General features: G+C 41.5%; 1 protein-coding gene across 1 annotated transcript in view; it reads right to left on the bottom strand.

The window, feature by feature from the left end:
• Positions 1-18,993, bottom strand: part of LOC123027410 (VPS10 domain-containing receptor SorCS3) — a 597,507-nt gene that overhangs the window by 510,124 nt on the left and 68,390 nt on the right. The window contains exon 4 of the mRNA XM_044438273.1: positions 9,001-9,072. Within this exon, the coding sequence (XP_044294208.1) occupies positions 9,001-9,006 (6 nt within the window). The 5' untranslated portion in view covers positions 9,007-9,072. The remainder of the gene's footprint in view (positions 1-9,000; positions 9,073-18,993) is intronic.

The raw sequence follows: 18,993 nt of genomic DNA, 5'->3' as shown, positions 1-18,993 counted from the left end.
CCATAAACACCATCTTGTGGCATTCTGTTTTGATCCCTGACACTGTTAGCTTGCTTTTCCTTAAGAAAAACTTTAACCTCTGCCCATTAGTATATCCATTGCATTCTGAATCCTAAAAAGAAACCTTGACAATTGTCAAGACTGGGGCACACACTTCAATTTGCAGTTATATGAGTCCATAAAAAAAAGGAGCTTCCATACCCAGCTAAAATTATACATCCAGCATTGTATTGTCTTTACTGAGCAGCAGAGAGCTTTTCTCTCACTACCTGCTACACAACTGGAGATGCCAGCAAGGTCTTCTGCATGCAAAGTATGCGTTCTGCCACTGAGCTTTGAGCCCTTCCCAAAGTGTCACTAATAACAAATAGCTACTGATGAGTGGGTTAAACTGATAAATGCATTTCGAAACAAAGCATGTAGCTGAGTTGCTCCATGACAGGAGAAAAAAATACCCCAAACCAACCACTGGAAACAGTATTTCCTATCTGTGAATTTTGTATTCCAGAACATGTTTGCCAAATCCCAAGGTTATTCATGTGGCATTTGAGCATACTTAGATACCAGAAGCATGCCAGTTTTCCTTGCTCCTAGTTCTGAACTTAAGCAGCAAATGTAAAGTTTAAGGAAAGCATCACGTATGTGGTGCCAGGAAAGATGTATGGCATGATGTGATATGGGATAGACCCCACTGGGAGCTAGCCCAGACATTACTACATTCCATGTACAACGTTACAACAATCATCCTTTAAAAATCAGAAATCATTTTTAGCAAACCTGTTAGGACTGGATAGAAAAGTAACTTTTCTCCATCTACTGTTTCCATGCTACAAAACCTTTTGCTCCTCATAACTTTGCTACCTCCAGATTTCCAAGTGTGGGCAAAAGCTCTTGTGGAAAGCTTTTCCTCCATCTTCTCTTCTGCAGATGAAGAATCTGCTTAGACTGTGATCCTATACATATATACCTGATAGTAAGTCCCATGGAACTCAGGTTGACATAGCTAAGAGAGCACTGTTAGGGGAGTGATTTTGAGCAGGAAAATAGTTCAGCATCCCCATCCACTTATCCAGTGTCAATCTCTCTCTCTGGTTTTCTGATTTTAAAAGCGCCACTAGAATCACATCACCTGCATCTGTGTGCACCATGTGGCCTGTCCTTGGCACTGCACTTTGGATTGTACAGGTGAAGGAGTCTTGTGAATGCCCCCATCTGCCCTCTGGACAGACACTGCACCTGCAATGAAGGTGCATGAGCTCCAGGAAGCTACATGAAGAACAGACGTGACCTCCGAGGAACGATCAATATTAGAAGTTCGCTGGCATTTAAAATCAACAGTTTATGCAAGACTCCATCAAAACACTGCATCTTACAGATGTCAATTTTATATCTGTAGTTAATTTGTGCTATGTTTCTCTATTACTACCTTGTATGATATATTTTCTTTGCTCTGCTCCTCCTCGCCATCTCACAATTTTTGACAGTTCAAAACTTTTCTGGAAAAAATCAGAGCAAAGCCAAATGTCAATGAAGGTTTGTGCCAAAATGTGATATCTTTAATTAACTTTGCATTAATCCAAGCTTCAGTTTGATCAATAAATTTGAATGAGATCCAAGATAAAATTAATGTTTAAAAAAATCTTGGTGATATAGCTGGATGGCCTGAGAATTTCTGACACAAACATATCCAGCAGAAGAACTTAATTAATTGTAATGAGTGTTGCAGTCTGCATCCTGTATTTCCAACATTAATTTCCACTAAATGCAACTTACTTGACATTTGACTATTAGAAGCCATGGGGCACTGCTCTCTGCAGAGGTACGAGATTTGCTTGCTGTCTTCAGAGAAGTTTCATAGTTCCATATTAACTTACAGGCCTAAGCCACTGATACACATGTTCCATTTCTTTGCACAGTGAACAATTCCATGTGCAGTGCTTACCCAGGCTTGGAAGAAATGAACACTGGACGCCTAGGTTGGTGTTGCAATATTTTGTTTCATGTACAAATAATATACAAACTGAGCAAATAGCGCTAATCCTAACCCTAACCCTCCACATGCTTTGCACTACAACCGCCATCATTCTTGAACATTGGTCATGCTGGCTGAGAATTGGAATCGAAGTTCAAAACCTCTGGAGGGCACCAGCTTGTAGGCTTGCTTAAGCACTTCTACAAAAAGCATATTCACTTTTCCAGAGAGAGACACCCCAGCAAAAGCTGAGCCCTATCTCTGTCTCTGCCCTGTCTCTTGAATGACAATTCTGTTGCTCACATTACATATACAGATCACTAACCCATCCTTAGCTGGTTTCCTATGTGTGCGCATGTGTGTGCATGAGAGAAAGAGAGAATATGAGTTCCATTCCCCTTAATGGTTATCACACTCCAACTATCCTCTGTGCGCCTCAGCCCTGAGGACAAATCTCATCAAAAGTAGTAAGTTCTACTAATTCTGAATGTATTTCACAACTATAGCTAATAGTCAAGTAATATCTTATGGACATTCTGCCTCCATCAGATCCTTCTACATAAACCTGTTGCTTTTCTTTTCTTCTGATATTTCTACCTGTTAACAATAGCAAACATTGCCCCCCAAACAATATGTTTTGACTTCCTCTATTCTATATTCAAATACTGCTTTCCTTAACTTGGACACAGTTTGGACAGTCTTTGGCCAAAAGTGTTGGAGTAGAATCTCGTGGACCTTCAAACCTCAGTCCATCCATGGGTCTCATGGAGGGCACTGGACAAATCTGTACACCTTAGCAGCAGTTCCCCACCTGTAAATCAGGAAAGTAGAACACCGATCCACTTCATGGAGCTATTGAGAGCATGAAGAACTTACAACACTGCACAGTAAAAATGCTGTATGCATAATTTAAAATGCCTTCGTTAGAAGAGATTTATTATTTTAATGACTTTCTTGTCTTTTTCTTTAGGCTCAGGACCAACCCACTGTTAGCTTCTGAGGAATTAGTAAAGCTTGTCTACCTAAATACTGCAGCCCATCATTATCCCAGGATCAGATGCCTGCAGATTATTGATTCTCAATATTCCATCACTTATGATATTTTCCAAGTAAACGAGTTCCCCCTCTCCATAGGGAAATAATATCCTAATTTTAATCAGTTTGGTGGATGGCCAAGTCAGAACCAAGAAAGTCAGTCTCTTCTGCAGTTGAATTTTAAACCATTTATAATAGATTGAGATGCTGCACCTTTAAAGACTTTTAAATGGAGGCGTAAGGTTAAAGTCTGCTTAATTTTGCTAAAATCTGCTTAAGACTGAGTCAGTTTAAATGACTTGTAGACTTTATTTGCTTTCCTTATTATGATGCAAATAATACAAAAACAGTGTGGAAGATCCACATATTAATGCAATTGGATATGTCACGGGCTTCTTAATGACATCATGAAACTGGACACCTTTCCAGTGATCCAAAGGCAAGCAAAAGAACTTATAAAGCATACAAGCTTTACTCATATTGTAGCTACAGTATTCAAGAAGATACAAGAAGGGGGAAATGCAAAAAATAAAAGAGTGACCTGAAGACCAGTGATTTCTTTGAAAGTTTATGGCTGGGAGGCAGGCAAGCAACATTAACAGCTGAGGTTCTTAAAGTACACTGAAGTGTAAGGGATCCTGTATTTGATAAGGAGTATTTCTGAATTTAGTACAAAACCTGTTGAAGATTTTAAAGTCAGTGTCTTCAGTGATTGCTGCATCTGAATAAGACAGTGCACTTGTGCCAGAGATTCCTTACCAAAAAGCCAAGACAACTGTATTGGAGAATCTAAGTGTACGTCTATGTACACGTGCAGAAGAAAGTAAAGAAAATGGTTTTATAAAGAAATGAGAAGACATTTGTTGCCATCCAATTATTGCTGCTAAAAATCTGTTGGATCCAAAAGTGAAAGGCAGAAATCTAAGTGAGTATAGTTAGTACAGTTCACTTGACTGGATTACAAGACAAACAGCACATTTAAGGCATGATGTTGGAAAGGTTCTGCAGTTGCAGAATAAAGAGCATTTTCCGGGATTTCATGGCCCAAAGGCATCCCTCCTGCAACTTGGTAGCAAGATTTTTGCACGACGTAACCTTTGCCTCCTTTTGCTCTTGTCAACTTCAGATCCCTCCATCTCGTGCAACTTGTGAACAAAACTGGCCTATATTTGAAAATACTGGTGCCCATAAATCAACTGAGATGTAAAAGTGTAGAGAAACCTGTTCCGATCTAGGAAAACCTTCACATTTTTGGAAGACTATGATATCTGTGATGAAGACAAAAATGAAGTAGCAGGAATAGAAACTGAAACTGTTCGTAATATCTCAGAAAATCAAACTGATTAAATGTCACACAAGTCTTGATTCAAATACTCCCCTTTCTCTGTTCTTTTTACAGCAATGAGTATTTTTGTCTACTTACACTATGAAGGAGAGGGAACATTATTTTCTTTGTTTCACTGTTATTTATGGTTTCCTCTGTTTTTATTGTTTATTTCCTATTTCCCATTAATTGACTAGAGGCTCTTTATAATTCAGGCTACAAACAAACAAACAAACATGAAAAAATAAGTACTTTCAGTTCAATTATTGTCTTATTTCAGTACAATTATTATCTTAATAACATGTATTTTGATATGCCAAGCATGACCATTTTATCCCAAACCAAGTAATACATAATACATTTTATGTTGCAAAAGTGGCAAAGTGACTTTCAATTTGTAAGGGATGCTAATATATGTGGGCCAGGGTCCAAAGTTTTTCTGAAAATTTCTTGGAGGGTGCAAGAAAACTCACAAAGTTTGAACTTTTCCTGACACCAAAATTCCTAGAAATTTAAAATTTTCCTGTCCCACAAAGATCAAACTCCACCTGGGCATCTGTTAATTTGACTAACACACTGTCCCAGATCTGGAGAAAAAAACATAAAGTGTGACAACTTCAAAAAGATGCTCAGTTCTGGCACTCCAGAATGTGATATGGATACATTTTTATTTGGTCTTCACTGTGCCATCTGTGATGGAAAATGTGCCACATTCATCTGAAAATCCCACTATCTTTCACAGATGAATTACTCACCAGACATATATTCTTTTTCAGTGTACTACTAACGTATAAGCACCATTCATTTCAAGCCATGTCACTTTAAATCAATTCATACTCCTCTCCACTCCAACATCAGATTAGGTGCATATGTGACTACAGGTGCTGTCCACATTTTTAAGGGAGTTATTCAGGGACACACATAACTGGCACATGTCACTGTGTTTGAGAAATGTAAGATTAAGAGTCATTCGTGTAAGCTTTACTGTTCTGCAAAGACCATTTTCAAAATTATCCCTTGCATAAAAGAAATCCATTTGCTGGGCAGTCCTGTTGCCCTCACCCTCAATGCGCATAAGCCTCTGTCGTCAAATGCTTATGTGCGTCCTGTGCTCCAAACAAGGTGCATCTTGCTGCTGCAGTGCTTTGTGCCCTGTTTTTGACATGGATAGCCAATTTTATGGCCAACACCAGGGGGAGCAAGGAAGGAGATGGGGACACCAATAGGAATTTGTGTCTGTCCTCAGCCACAGCCTCTTCCTCTCCCTTCCCATGCCCCACTTTCTCTCCTCTGACCAAAGGAAATGCAACCAGCCTGGTTCTTTCTGCTCCAGCTGTGAGGGGACGGCCACAGAACTGCATTCCAATTCTTTTAAAAAATATATTGCTATTTCCTTAAACCTCAATACAACCCTTTGTGACTTCATAATCAACAGACATTTTATTTCACCAAGGACGTTCTTGCAATTAAAGCATTAGCAGACTTTTTCCTGGTTACTTCAACCAGTAAATAAAAGTTTGTCCCTTCCATGGGAAACATCTTAAGCAAAACAATATTGAGAAATATGAAATAACAAAACCTTTAAATGCCTCAGCATTATTAAGAAATTGTTATTAACAATTCCCCACATTTTCTTAACTTCATGAAACTAAGGAAGAACAGATTCTGACCATTGAAATTCCATGGTTTTTTACTTCTTTAAAACATGAAAAATAGGGCATAAACATAGAGTAAATTGCTAAATTCACCATAGACTGTAATCTCAGCTTCATAAACAAAGTCCATTTCAGAAAGAAAGACATATGACTTCACATGAGAAAGCCTATACATGGACCCGCACTCTCACACACACACACACTTCATAAAAATGTACTGCACAAGATCTGGAAGATATATAGGACAAACGCATTAATCGTTTACAGAAATAAGGCCCACTTTTCATGATCTTTCACAGCTACAGTGTCACGATACATTCCAATTACCAGCTTGAGCTGCATGAATCTGCTAGCAGAATGGAATGGGAAATGGTTCATTTCGAACAACTGATAGGCACGGCATGATGGATGGCATCATATTACACATTACAACAATACATCTCTAAAATGTACTTAAGCAATGAATTCTGAGACTAAGGTGTTTCATGGAAACTAACAATTTGCTTGAAACCTAACTTTCCTTGTCTGAGGATACAATATACCCAGTCATGCACTACACATTTCCTTAGACACCTCTACGCCTCAGTTGACAAACTGTATAGATAGAATTAACAAATTTCTGGTTAGCATTGTTACTGTTATTTATATGGTGCCACCCAAAATCAGACTCAACACAGTTCACTTCTATTGCACACAGATAATATGGAGAGCTGCTTGAAATCAATAGTTATTTGTTAAGGCAGCAATGACTAAAATGGCTTTTTCTGCCATTCATCATTCATATCAACCAAATGAGGTTGCCCGAATGTTTCCTATGAAGGCTTTCACTAAAAACAGTCACGATTGGACTATAATTTCAAATTTAACCAACCTCATTTCCAAACACTTGCAAGCCAAAGTGCAGTCTTGAGCAGAGGCTGAAGAACAATAATTTTATTGAGAGACTGTTCCTAGAGGACAAGGCAATGATGCAGCTTGGGCTGGACTGGATCCAAAATTCTGGGTCCCTGCCCAAATGAGCACCCAGGGAGTGGCGAGGGGTGAGACCCTCAGGGCAGCAAGAGCAAACTCCATCTCATCCCACGGTCATCATGGTGCTATGAGGTAAGGGTTTACCCATCCTTCCTGACCTAATGCATGTAAACCTCCAAACTTGGCAGCTTATTATTTATTTGCTTGTTTTATTCAACTTACATTCAGCTAAATGCACCCGAAGCCCTGAGTGAGGCATACCCCTGATTTTTATCTAGGTGGCCATTTTCAGGCACCTAGATAAAGCACTGGGAAAATAGAGGGCACCCCCTCCCCATCATCCTCCCTTCCCCAACTCCCCAGCAAGACCATTCTTCTCCATTCCAAGGGACCCTTGTGACCCCAGGGGAGGCAGCCAGTGGAATTCTGTCAATAGCAGCTGCAAAGGGATCAAGTGAGGACGCAACCTTTGGAGTCCCAGCTCCAGGATCTCAGGACTTTACAGCTGGGGCTCTGAATAGTCTCATGCCCACCCCTCTCCCTCCTACAGTCAGAAGGCCATCAGATTGAGGTCCAAATGAGTCTAAAATGCAAAGCTGCATGTGTTCACACACACATACATATATACATATACATATACATATATATCAGGATCTGAAAAATGGTTTGTGGCTTTTCTTCCACCATATCAGGAATGTACATCTAGGGTCTAAAGCTTTCAGCTGTACCACTGAAAGAACATCATGAAAATTCAGAAAGAGGATGGAGTATGATCCACACAATTGCTTCCAAGGAGAAAATGTATGCACCTGCAGCACTCTTATAGATGAAGTCCTGGAGTTCTTTCCTAGGGCCTGAATTTTGTGAGCCTTTAAGAAGAAGTCAGCAAACTTTCTCAGGGCCAAGACTATTTCTGATGCTCCAGGACTGATCAATAGCTGTGCTAAGCTTTCTTTTCTTCTCTCTCTTTTTTTAATTGAACCTGCTCTTCAAAAAGTCTGCTTGAGCTATGGAAAACAATGGCTAGGCTTCCTGAAGAAGTCAACACTTCTCTAGTAGCCAAACTACAACTGTATGGGACACAGGAACCTTGTAACTCTGGTATTTTCAGCATATTAGATTCTTTTTTGGAAGTGGCAAAATATTCAATTAAACTTCTCCTGTAATAAATACAGATGTACAATTTATATATCCATTTTCCTGCCTTAAAAAGAACATGGGAAGCTGCCCTGAACATATTTGAGCTGCTGGGAACAACCCAGCATCTGGGCTGTTGGCATGCTTGCTTCATTATGTGGCTTAATAGTAGCTTTGCAATTCTATCACATGAGCTACTCAAATTAACTCAAACAATGCAGACTCTATCAAAACGACCGTGCTCCACTCCATGCATCATTCAATGAATTCATATAATGCATTTTATCCACAAATTAACTGAAGAAAGCTACTCCAAAAAGCAAGCCATGGACACTCCCAGAAAGGAATAAGAGAATATTTCCAATGTCAGAACTGCTCTTGCTTGGAAAATATCACAGTGTGTGTGCCTTCATTAAACCTGAATTCACCAACTGCCTAAGGCAGAGCTTTAAGCCAGCACCAACTGTCAGCAAGAAGGTGAACAGGCACTGTAGTATGAATGGATAGCTGTTAGAGTGATGGAGAAGACACATGGGTACAGCATACGGCAGAGCGTGTTCCTTGAACATGTGAAAGATTATCCTTCTGAACAAGATGTTTGACAGAGACAGGAAGTAGTATCAGATATTTCTGGGATCTCTGTGTCATTCTTCATAGCCCGCATGGATTTTGCAATGAGAAATCACAGAATCAGCCTGACAAGTTATGGTGCTAATAACAATGCTGGATGACTGAACTGGAAAATCAAAAAATCCTCTAATGAACGGCATTGTTTGCGCAGTGATGTATTTGGGTGTTGGCCATGGATGCAGGAGGACACTGAATGCATTATTCCCCGGGGCTAAAACCTCAGTGTGTACAACTGCCTTCACCTCACCTTAGCTTGTGTGAGTAAAAGTAAGTACCTGCATTAATGAGCATCAACATCTGCTTGTATCTGACAGGAAGGTTGGAGCTGCTTGGTTTTGTCCCAGTGTCTGAAAAGAGCAAAAGAAGAAAGTCTCACTTTACCAGACTTAATTTTTGAACTCGTAACAAGCACACCTATGTGCTTTCATGGACTCATTTTCCACTAACACACAAACACATACAAGAAATCAAATCCGTGTGCTGGGAAATACTGATATCAATAAAACAGCCAAGGATTTATTTTCCATGCTGTGTGCAGATTCAAATCCTCTGTCTCAATTACACACTGCTGTAAGCAAAGAGTAATTACACTAAACGGATGTATAAGTAACGGTGCCAGCAAGGCCTCTTCTGTCACTCACTGGTTTTGCATTGTGTGCCACAGGGACATGCATAGATTTCCCACTGAAATGTATTGTTTCGAAGAAAAGTTTGCATTTGTTCATTTTCTGAAAGCATAGATTTTAAATTCTCAAACCCTTTTCATGGGAATATATGGAAAGTAAATTGAGATATATATTCGTGACAGGGAAGGCGGGAATGTTAGCCAATTATTTCCACTGTCCAGAAGTTTAGAAAAACAGTATGCAAAAAGGCAAGTGCAAATGTGTCAAGTCAATAGTTATAACTCTTACCTGCTTCTATAAATTCATCTCCACAGTTTTTGTTTTACTGTGTCTCCAGATTGACATGACTTAGAGTACACTGCCAAGATCTTTCCTAGTACATATTTGGTTCCTACTTGATGCACAAACGCAGGGCTTCTGTGCATGAGGCGTCTAACCTGACACTTTACTGAAGCTTCTTGTCTTTTTTTTTCCCCATGGGGGGAGGATTACAGTATCCCTCACACAAGGTTTGCTCCCCCCAAGAGGTTTTCCACTCTGACTTTCTATCTTCCTATATGTTCCATTACACAAGGTATACAGTGGAATTGTAAAAAAAAAAAAAAAGTGGAATTAGCCCTCTGTCGTTAATAATGGCACCCTCTAGGGGAAAAGCTGACAGAGAGACAGGCAGGCAGGCAGACTTTCCTTGCTATAAAATTCCATGAAATTGCTGGAAAATGTAGGAGTGGTTATGAGAGGATGGCGACGTCATGAAAAGCCCCTGTAAACTTGCATGAGTGAGGGATCACATTGCCAAAATGACAAGAATATCCCCCTAAGGAACAACTACCAGCAGGAAGCCAAATCATGTGCATTCTCTTGTGGCCTGAAATACTCTATCCCATGAATTTGGGGACAGGATTTTCATGCAGCTTTTTAGCTGCATGAGCCACCAGTAAAATGAGTTCCTCCCACTCTGGCTGCTTTATCCAGGCAGAGCTTTCCATCTGGCTGGCGTTTGCTGAGCTGTATTGTATGACAAATTGAGCCAGATGGGAAACCCTCCACAGGCAAGTCACTCTTGGTAGTTGCGTGCGCGCGCGCGCGCACACACACACACACACACAAGGATAAATAAGGGCTTGAACCATTTGCAGTTTGATGGAGCCAAATTACCAATCTTGGCAACATCTGCTTCTTCATTCCAGGTGTTTGCATCCGATTCTGTTGAGTTAAGCTGCTTGGCCACTTAGAAAAATACAGCTACTTAGTTTTTGTATTCATTGGGGAAGGGAGTTGGGAGGGGGGAAAAATAAACCAATTCTGTCTGTCATTCTTGCAAACCTTGCCATGGGGAAAGCAGCTACCTAAGCAGATAGTTCTACATTCACTTGGCTCCAAGATTTCTTCTCCTCAAAACCATGCTTGATGTGTTGTGGCTGAGTGTCCTGAATAATTGCTCAAGAATGGTATTGAGAGTAAATAGTTAGGAGATATAAGTCTCCCAAGCAGTGGACTGGTAAAATTTAGGAAACGAATATCATGTACAAACTTCCTCAGCTGAGGGCAAGCAAGGCAACCCAGGCAGTGCCAGCTCCAGGATCCTGAGGGTCCTTGGAAAGGCAACTCTATCTTCTCACTTCCACAGTTTTCAGCTGTGAACGCTCCTCATTCTCCCACTCCTTATTGCTACAGCCTGTTTGCATGACAGACAGAGAGCCGGTGGCGTCTGCTCTTGCTTTTCTCATCTGGGCCAGAGAGAAAGGCAGAAGAACAAGCAATGGTGCAATGGTGAATAGAGGAGAAGCAACTCCAGACCACTTTTGGCAGTGGGCCCTGGACAGATGCCTGACCATGCCTACCCTTGATACCAGCCCTGACCCAGGATTGTAGTCAACTGTCTGTTCCCCAGCAGACTGGCCTGAATTCGTCTTTAGGCTCGCAGTCCCCCAGCTCCCCCACACCAGATCTGTTCCAAAAGTTCCCCAGTCCTCTAGAATGGGAAACTCCCATTGTGTGAGTAGAAGTCTGAGTATCTAACATTTATAATGTTATATGCTGCTACGGTGGCATCATTTTCCTTTATCTCCTGTGTGGAAGCTCTTCAAGCTTCTGATCAGTTCTGGTCAAGTACAGGCACGTATCAAGTTCCAGCCAAGTATAGATGTGTATTATATATATGATTAAGCTATATTACATAAGTGTATGGGTCTTAAACATCCAAACTCTCCCAGTGGTGGTTGTTACCTGTAATTCAAGCTTATTTCAAAATAATATAAGTACCTCCAGTAGACCAGTCTTTTTACAGCTATTTCCAGGTTTAAAGGAGTTCCCCAGGAAAGTCCTATCTGATATCGCTGTCTTCTCCCTACCAGGGGTTTACTGAGAGAAATGGGTGGCGGGTGGCGGCAGCAGCAAAGCTATGAACTGTGGTGAATAGCTGCAAGCTGCTAGCTATTTTTGTTACCCGCAATGCCTCTAGGGCCTTATGGGAAACTGAACATGGCAAGTGGGTTCCCAGACCCACCTGCTGCCATCAGATAACCCACAGTTGGTGGAGTAGATGTTCATGACATCCAAGAATGCTAGGGGCTCACATCAACCCTGGCTGAAGAGTCTGAGAAATATCAGCACCAAGTATTTCACTCTGTTCTGGCACAAGCTGCCAGGAAGTTATCACTTGAAGGAAGCACGGCTGTGAAAGGGAGAACTGTGCTCTTGTGTTGCTAGCACTCATTTAACAGGATCATTCACAGGAGAGCTTCCCTGCAAATTGTGACCTAAAACTCTACTAGTGTACAAATGATTGATGGGCCTGTAGCAGAATGTTGTGGTATGATAAAAGGAAATGGCCTTATAAACCATTGCTTCCCTTGATTGTTGTTATTATTCCATGGAGGCAGAATGGCTAGATTCTAACCTCTCTTCTCTGGTGGTACCATAAAGGACTCACATTGCATTAGGAACAGATGCCTTTAAGTGTCTGCGGCATGATGCCAACTACTGGAAAGGACCAGAGCCTATGGGCAAAGTGCTCAGGGCAGAGCAGGCATGCTTATTCCACTAAATATCTGGCAACCTTAGAGATCCATCCAGCTCAGAGCAAAGTAAGGCAGCAAAGGCCAAGGGATCTTACCACAGGCAAGGCAGTGGTAAGAGACATATATACAATGATAAATGCATTAAAGCCATTCAAATCAAAAAACACTTAATTAGAGGCCCCTGGCTACATGGACAGCAATTGGATTGGATTATTCATATGTAGGCAGCAATTTTTCTGCAGGTACAATAATCACTGTCCTGGAATTTCCCCCAGCTTTTGGAAGTGCCACCAAATGGAGGCAGGGGATTGCCTCCATTCATTTTGCCCATGAAAGAGCTTCTGAGCTGCTTGGTGACTTCCTCAATAAGTTGCCTCCATCGTTTCTTGGTGGTCCAAAACCACAGTTGGCTTTTTCTGAAAGTCATCCTCTCAGCCTTTTTTCCTGTGATTATATTTCAACTCTGAATTACTTGTCCAGTTGTAGGCTTGAGCCATATAAGTCCCCAGTGTTCTGGAATTTATAGTCCATCACACGTTGTTGGAATTACTTGGCTTCCTGGCTGTCCTGCACTGGTGGGACGTCATATGCACTCCTGGAACACAGCAAACCATGTAATTTTGTAGCTTTCTAAGGCATGCTACCCACTATCCTCTGGCTGTGTGAGAAACCCAGTTAGTTCAGTTGCTTCCGTTGGCTGTTGCTCACGCCACTAAAATCACACAAAGCCATGGATCACTAGTGGCCACCCCATTTTACTACCTCTTCCCCAAACCGCCTGAGTTAATTTCCTAGATCTTTGCTTGGACAAAGCAGTGACCCGCTGCAACCTCTTTAAAAAGAAACCATTTCCCATTCCTGGATCCTCAGGAATTTCAGTGCACTGCAGCTTCAGCTACAGGATGAATCTTAAGGAATGCACCTTTTAAAGCCCTATTCTATCTTCTGGAGACTTTCTGCCTACCAGTTTTAGACTCCTGCACTCTGCGGTCTTTCCCATTGTGTGCTTATGCACACAATATGTCATGCTTTGGTCAGCAGTATTGGGTCAGAAGCTCAGCCACCTCAGTACAGCTTTCTCTGGTCAAATATTGGAAAGAACCATGGCTGAACCTCCTAATGAGAGTGCTTCTGTTTTTCCTGTGCAACCCAGACAATCTTTTTATATTACAGAAAGGTATCCTAGAGCCTGTATAATATAGTTCCTGAGGGAGATATTAGAAGGGATTGTGCAGAGGGTGCAGGTAACTGGAGTGAGCTGGTGAAGTACCCCAGTTCTGTACCATCTTTTCATCACCGTGATTGCTTGGTGCATGGCCCATGCACCAAGAAAAGTTTGACCTTAGAAGCTTATCCCTGTCATGCTTCTCATTTTCACTGTATTCCAGTAGTGTTTGGGCTCCAGTTCATCTAGCTATAAACCATAGTCAGCTCAATTCTACGTGGATGACCTAGTCATGTTTATGGCCTAGTAGTCATTGCACCGCAGCTCTCAGCCTAGCTCCCAAAGTGATTTTAAAGACATTTTCCCTCACTATTCAAAACGAGTACATGGATATTTACATTCCCCCTTTTGCAATTGCATGTACTTATTTGCTCTGCATATTTTTATTTGAAATCTATGAATCCATCATAAAGTTTGTACATTTGCCTTTTGCCAAACAAATTATTTCCCCAAATTAATTATTGCTTTTAAAAAATTCTGTGTGCTCAATCAAATTCCTCATGCTTTCAAAGAAGCTTATGCAGGCACACATCACTGGATCCTTCCTTGCAAGATATACAACTGCCAGAGTCTCCAACCAGTTGTATCCCTGAGCACATGTACCCTGGTACACATGTCCAGGAAGGGCATTTGGTAACAGACCACAAAGGGAAAAGATTATCTAAACACTAACATCATTCCCTGTACTCACTTATATTCTAGAAGGGCCTATTCCCTGGAAACTGAAAAGTAGGTTTCAAATGTGTGCAGAGCCTGAAGCAAGCGTGCCAATAATATACGGCAGCTTTCATAGCCGGATGCTCTCCAGATGCTTTGGTCTACAGCTCCCATTTTTATTCCCCAGTGACCATGGTGGCTGAGGCCAATGGAAGATTGTTTGTTTGTTTGATGATGATGATGATGATGATGATGTACCCCCCACCATTCTACCAGAACTGGCACTCAGGCAGCTTACAAAAACAACTTAAAATAGATTAAAACAATAAAACACACTAATATGCAACAAAATGTGACAAGAAGAAAATAGAAGGAACACCTGGACCACCAACACACACACAGACTAAAGGGCTCGTTGAACAAAGCAGTCCTTGCCTGGGGTCAGGAGGAGAGCAGGGAGCAGCAAACCAAGCCTTCCTTGGGAGGGAGGTCCACAGCTTGGACCAGGAAGGCCCTCTCTTGCTTGGGCACCCCATGGACCAAAGCTGCATTCCAGAGTATCTGGAGTGAACCAGACTGGGGGATGAATATATATGCCAAGAGAAAGGCATGAGTTTGTTGGAGCTGGAATGTTATAGTTTATTGTGCTCCATGTTGCCTACTGAGTGGCTGTGGCTATAAATCTAAATTCATTACCACGAGTTTATTGAAGTATGCTTTTGCAATCTAGCCTGCCCACCCACCACTTTTTCTGCCTCTCTCACCTTCCCCAGTTTCCCTCCCCTTCCACCTGCGATTCCTCATTTCTGCTGCCTTACTCTAAAGAGATGTTATCATTTGTGGATGACACATCCAAACCCAGAGCTAAAGTGACTGAGTCATATCACAGCCGTGAGTGAGATGGGTGACTTAGAACAGCCTGATCTTTATTTGGAGCCTGTGGCATGTGTAATGCATTTCTATAGAAAGGAACAGGTGGGAGGGAAGGGTCATGAGAAAGAGGAGTGCACACAATAAAAGTGACACAAGGATTGAAAATGCCCCTCGAAACTTAGCTGCTTTTGAAAAATGCTGTCAAAGCTCAAAGAAAACACACCTGGAGTGTGGAGGCTCCGTGGGTGTCAGTTTGGGGAGGAAAAAAAAAATCTCGGGCCAAGCACGTATGAATCATGGTTGCATGCAGATTTGACATTACAGAAAGTCATGATTTAATAGTGAAGTAGGTATAGAGGCGTAGGAAAGGAGAAAGAGAAGGAGAAGCCACCATGGCCACCCCCAGGGATGCTGAACATTCTGGGTAATTAACTTGCTCAGGGTCCATCACATGGATTGCATTTCAGGGATGGAGAGCTCCGAACATTGTCCATCAGACACATTTGGCAATTCCATTAATGTTGGCTGACAATAAAGTTGATAGGAACCAGCACAGGTCTTGCTGTCTACTAGACAGATTTGTCTGTCTAGTTCCATAGCATATATACATTAATGTAAATAAATGAAAGCACTGCAGGTGCTGGGAAAAAGAAAGCTGTTTTGAAAGCAAACAAGTTCAGTATCATTTACAGATTTTTTTATAACAAGAAAGGTTTGGTCAATTCCATCTTGTGATTCATTCTTGTACAGTCTCTATTTTGAAAATCACCCCCAAATCCATTTGTTAGACTTTTGCTGTCTAACAGGAATAAGAACCCTCCATCCCTCATCACAAGTCTCGCTCCTCTCTCTCTCTCTCTCTCTCTCTCCCTGAACCCATCTGGTTCTATCCCCAACGTTCTTCCTTCCCCTCTTTCTGCCTCTTTGCTTCTGTGGGAGGGCATGCAATCAAATGAGCAAGTGAGCAATGCACACTGCTCTTGCTGCCATGACCCAGAGCAGGCAGGCGAAGGCTGGGCAAGCGAATGTGTCATGGCTCATCTGCCTCCTTTGCTGTCAGTGGGCAGAACTCACTTCTCCATGCTGCCAGGTTGACTGGAAGTAGAGGGACAGGGCAGAGAAGCACAGCATCTTGCAGATGCAGATGGGAAAGGGGCAAATTCACATGTGCTATTTTGTTTTCTTGCTGCTTTCCAGCTGGAGATTGCAGAGAGCACCTGAGCTGTGGCTCAGGAAGAGGGAGAGGGGCGGTGAGCCACCACATCACTTGCCTCTGCCTCACTATAGGGCTGGCCCTGGTGGAGTTTCCCTCAATGACTGTCATGATTCACTGGTGTGTCACAGGCTGCACACTGCAAGCAGACTTCCTCATGCTGTTTCTGCCATTTTATCCAGGATTTCTTCTGATACCATAATTTTATAGCATATTTATTTATTTAACTTATATTCCACTATAACTAGTCCAAAGACTCTCTAAGCAGATTATAACAGAATTACATAAAATAACAATATTTTATCACAATGTTTTATATGTTGCATTTTCTCCCTTAAGAACATATTTTCAAGAACACATCAATTAGTTTCAGTAGAAAACCCAGCAACATAACTATAATTCAAGTCTATGCTGCAACAACAAATGCTGAAGAACAAGAAGAAATCAAAAACTTTTATGCAGGTGTTCAAGAAAAAAATGGTAACAGGACAAGCTGTGAATCCTAGTGACTGGGATACAAAAGTTTGTGAGGAAACAAACATTGTGAGGAAATTTGGTCTGGGTTGAGAAATGAAGCAGGAGAATGACTCACAGAATTCTGTGAAGCCAACAAACTGTTCATTGTTAAGCACATACTTCAAGCAACCACTTAGACCATTGGTCCTCAAACTACGGCCTGCGCGCACCATCGGCACCTTTCAACTGGCCCCCTGTTGAAAAAGCTTGAGGACCCCTGACTTGGACAATTGTATACATGGACTTTACCAGATGGCCAATGCATAAATCAAACACATGATATAATTGGAAGCAGAAGGTGGAGAATCTGTATTCTTGCTGCCAAAAACAAGACTGCTTACTAACAGTGCTTGCATACTTATCTACTCAGAAGTAAATCATATTACCTGCAATAGTGCTACTATTGGGAGAGTCAGTGCAGGAGAAGTACTGCTTTTGTTTTCAGGAATAGTTTTTTGCATGGAGGGAAATGGAGGTACCAATGCCACTGACTAACCACATGGAGAGTGGGACTGCCCACAGCTCCATCCCAATTTTGGTGAGGGGCAGAAGGGGGGGTCTCATTTTTTCTCCCTTTGTTATAATATCTTTGCTGGTTACCTATTCACACATAGCTTACACATAGCTAACAGATGAGGAGGGAAAAACCATTTTATGGGTAATTTCCTTGTACATGTTGCATCTTTGTGACACAAGATAACATTTTCAACGCAGTAGAAATTGCTGTGTTCATTAGCATGTGCCCCAACACTAATATACAGTTTATATCAATATGACAACAGCATTACCTTATAAACATAAAGTTCCTTTTGGCAAGAGCATTGCACCTTGGTAGATCCTGGAGCCCAGGAAAAAGCAAAATTAAAATCCAGAATGGTGTCCTCACATATGCTATTATTAGCTGAAGCAATACAAAACCCACATTAGCATGGATCAAGTCAAGAAGAAAGACAAAAAGAAGAGAGCTAGAAGGAAGTATCCAGCAGTGGAACAGGAAGAGGTGGTTGATCAGGATGGTGCATGTGACTTATACGGAAGAAACATTTATAAAGGCTGTGGAGAGAGAATGAACCATATGGGAGATGGTGTATTCCGTGTCTGTGTGGAAAGCTGAATATTTTTTTTAATGGATGCACTTCTGTACACTCTGAATCAGCAGCTCATGCTAAATAAATTATTTGTTTTTAAGGAGCAAATGACATGTTACACTGTAGCTGCATGTCACAAAAACCCAGCAGCCACTTCTTTCCATAATGCCCTCAGGAAAGGACAATTTGCAGCAGATGGAGAGAAGGGAATGCTTAAGGATTCCCTTTCATTTCATTTCCTTTTGTACCTCCCCACCCAAACATGCACACATCTGGATTTGTTAGTTTAGAAAAAAGGCAAGTAAAGAGACCTATGATAGATGTGTATAAAATTGTGTATGGTGTGGAGAAGTGGTTAGGAAGGCATTTTCCCCTTTCTCATGATGCTAAGACCCAGGTTCATCCCATGAAGGTAGATGGAGGGAGAACCAGGACACATAGAAGGAAGTACTTCCTTGCAAGCACCTAGTTAAACTATGGAATTTGCTTCCGCAAGATGTTGTCATAACCACTAATCTGGAGAACATTAAATGAGGGATAGGCCAAATTCATGAAGGACAACCCCATCAATGCCCATGTTCTGTCTGATATCAGAGGCAGTATGCCTAGAAACACTAGTTTCTGGGGAGCATGGACTGGAGGCTGCTGTTAGCATTCATAAACTGCTAATGGGTTTTTTGTGGGCAGCTAGTTGGCCACTGAGCAAGCAAACTGCTGGACTAGATCGACCTTTGGCCTGACCCAGCATGGCTTTTCTTATCTTCTTACCTTTATCCCAGCAAAGTGTCAACATCTGAACTGCTTTACATTTAAAAAATCTTAAACTCATCATTCTCAAAAAATCCCAATTTTTTCTAGACATGGCTGCAGTATCATATGCAGCTTGACCTATAGACCCAAAATCTTTTAATCTGTCATGGCAAAATGGGCAAGGATAGCACCTCCAAAGGACCAAGCATATATTTCAGATATCCCAGTAAAACGTTCCCTGAACTCCTCTGAATTCTCAGATTAGGCTAAAGTTAGTTGATGATAGAATGTTCTCCT

This window comes from Varanus komodoensis, unplaced genomic scaffold, assembly GCF_004798865.1.
Source record: "Varanus komodoensis strain SLA01 unplaced genomic scaffold, ASM479886v1 scaffold1, whole genome shotgun sequence".
NCBI classification, from domain to species: Eukaryota; Metazoa; Chordata; class Lepidosauria; order Squamata; family Varanidae; genus Varanus; species Varanus komodoensis.
The sequence above is the reverse complement of the archived record's forward strand: the minus strand, read 5'-3'. Positions and strand labels throughout refer to the sequence as shown.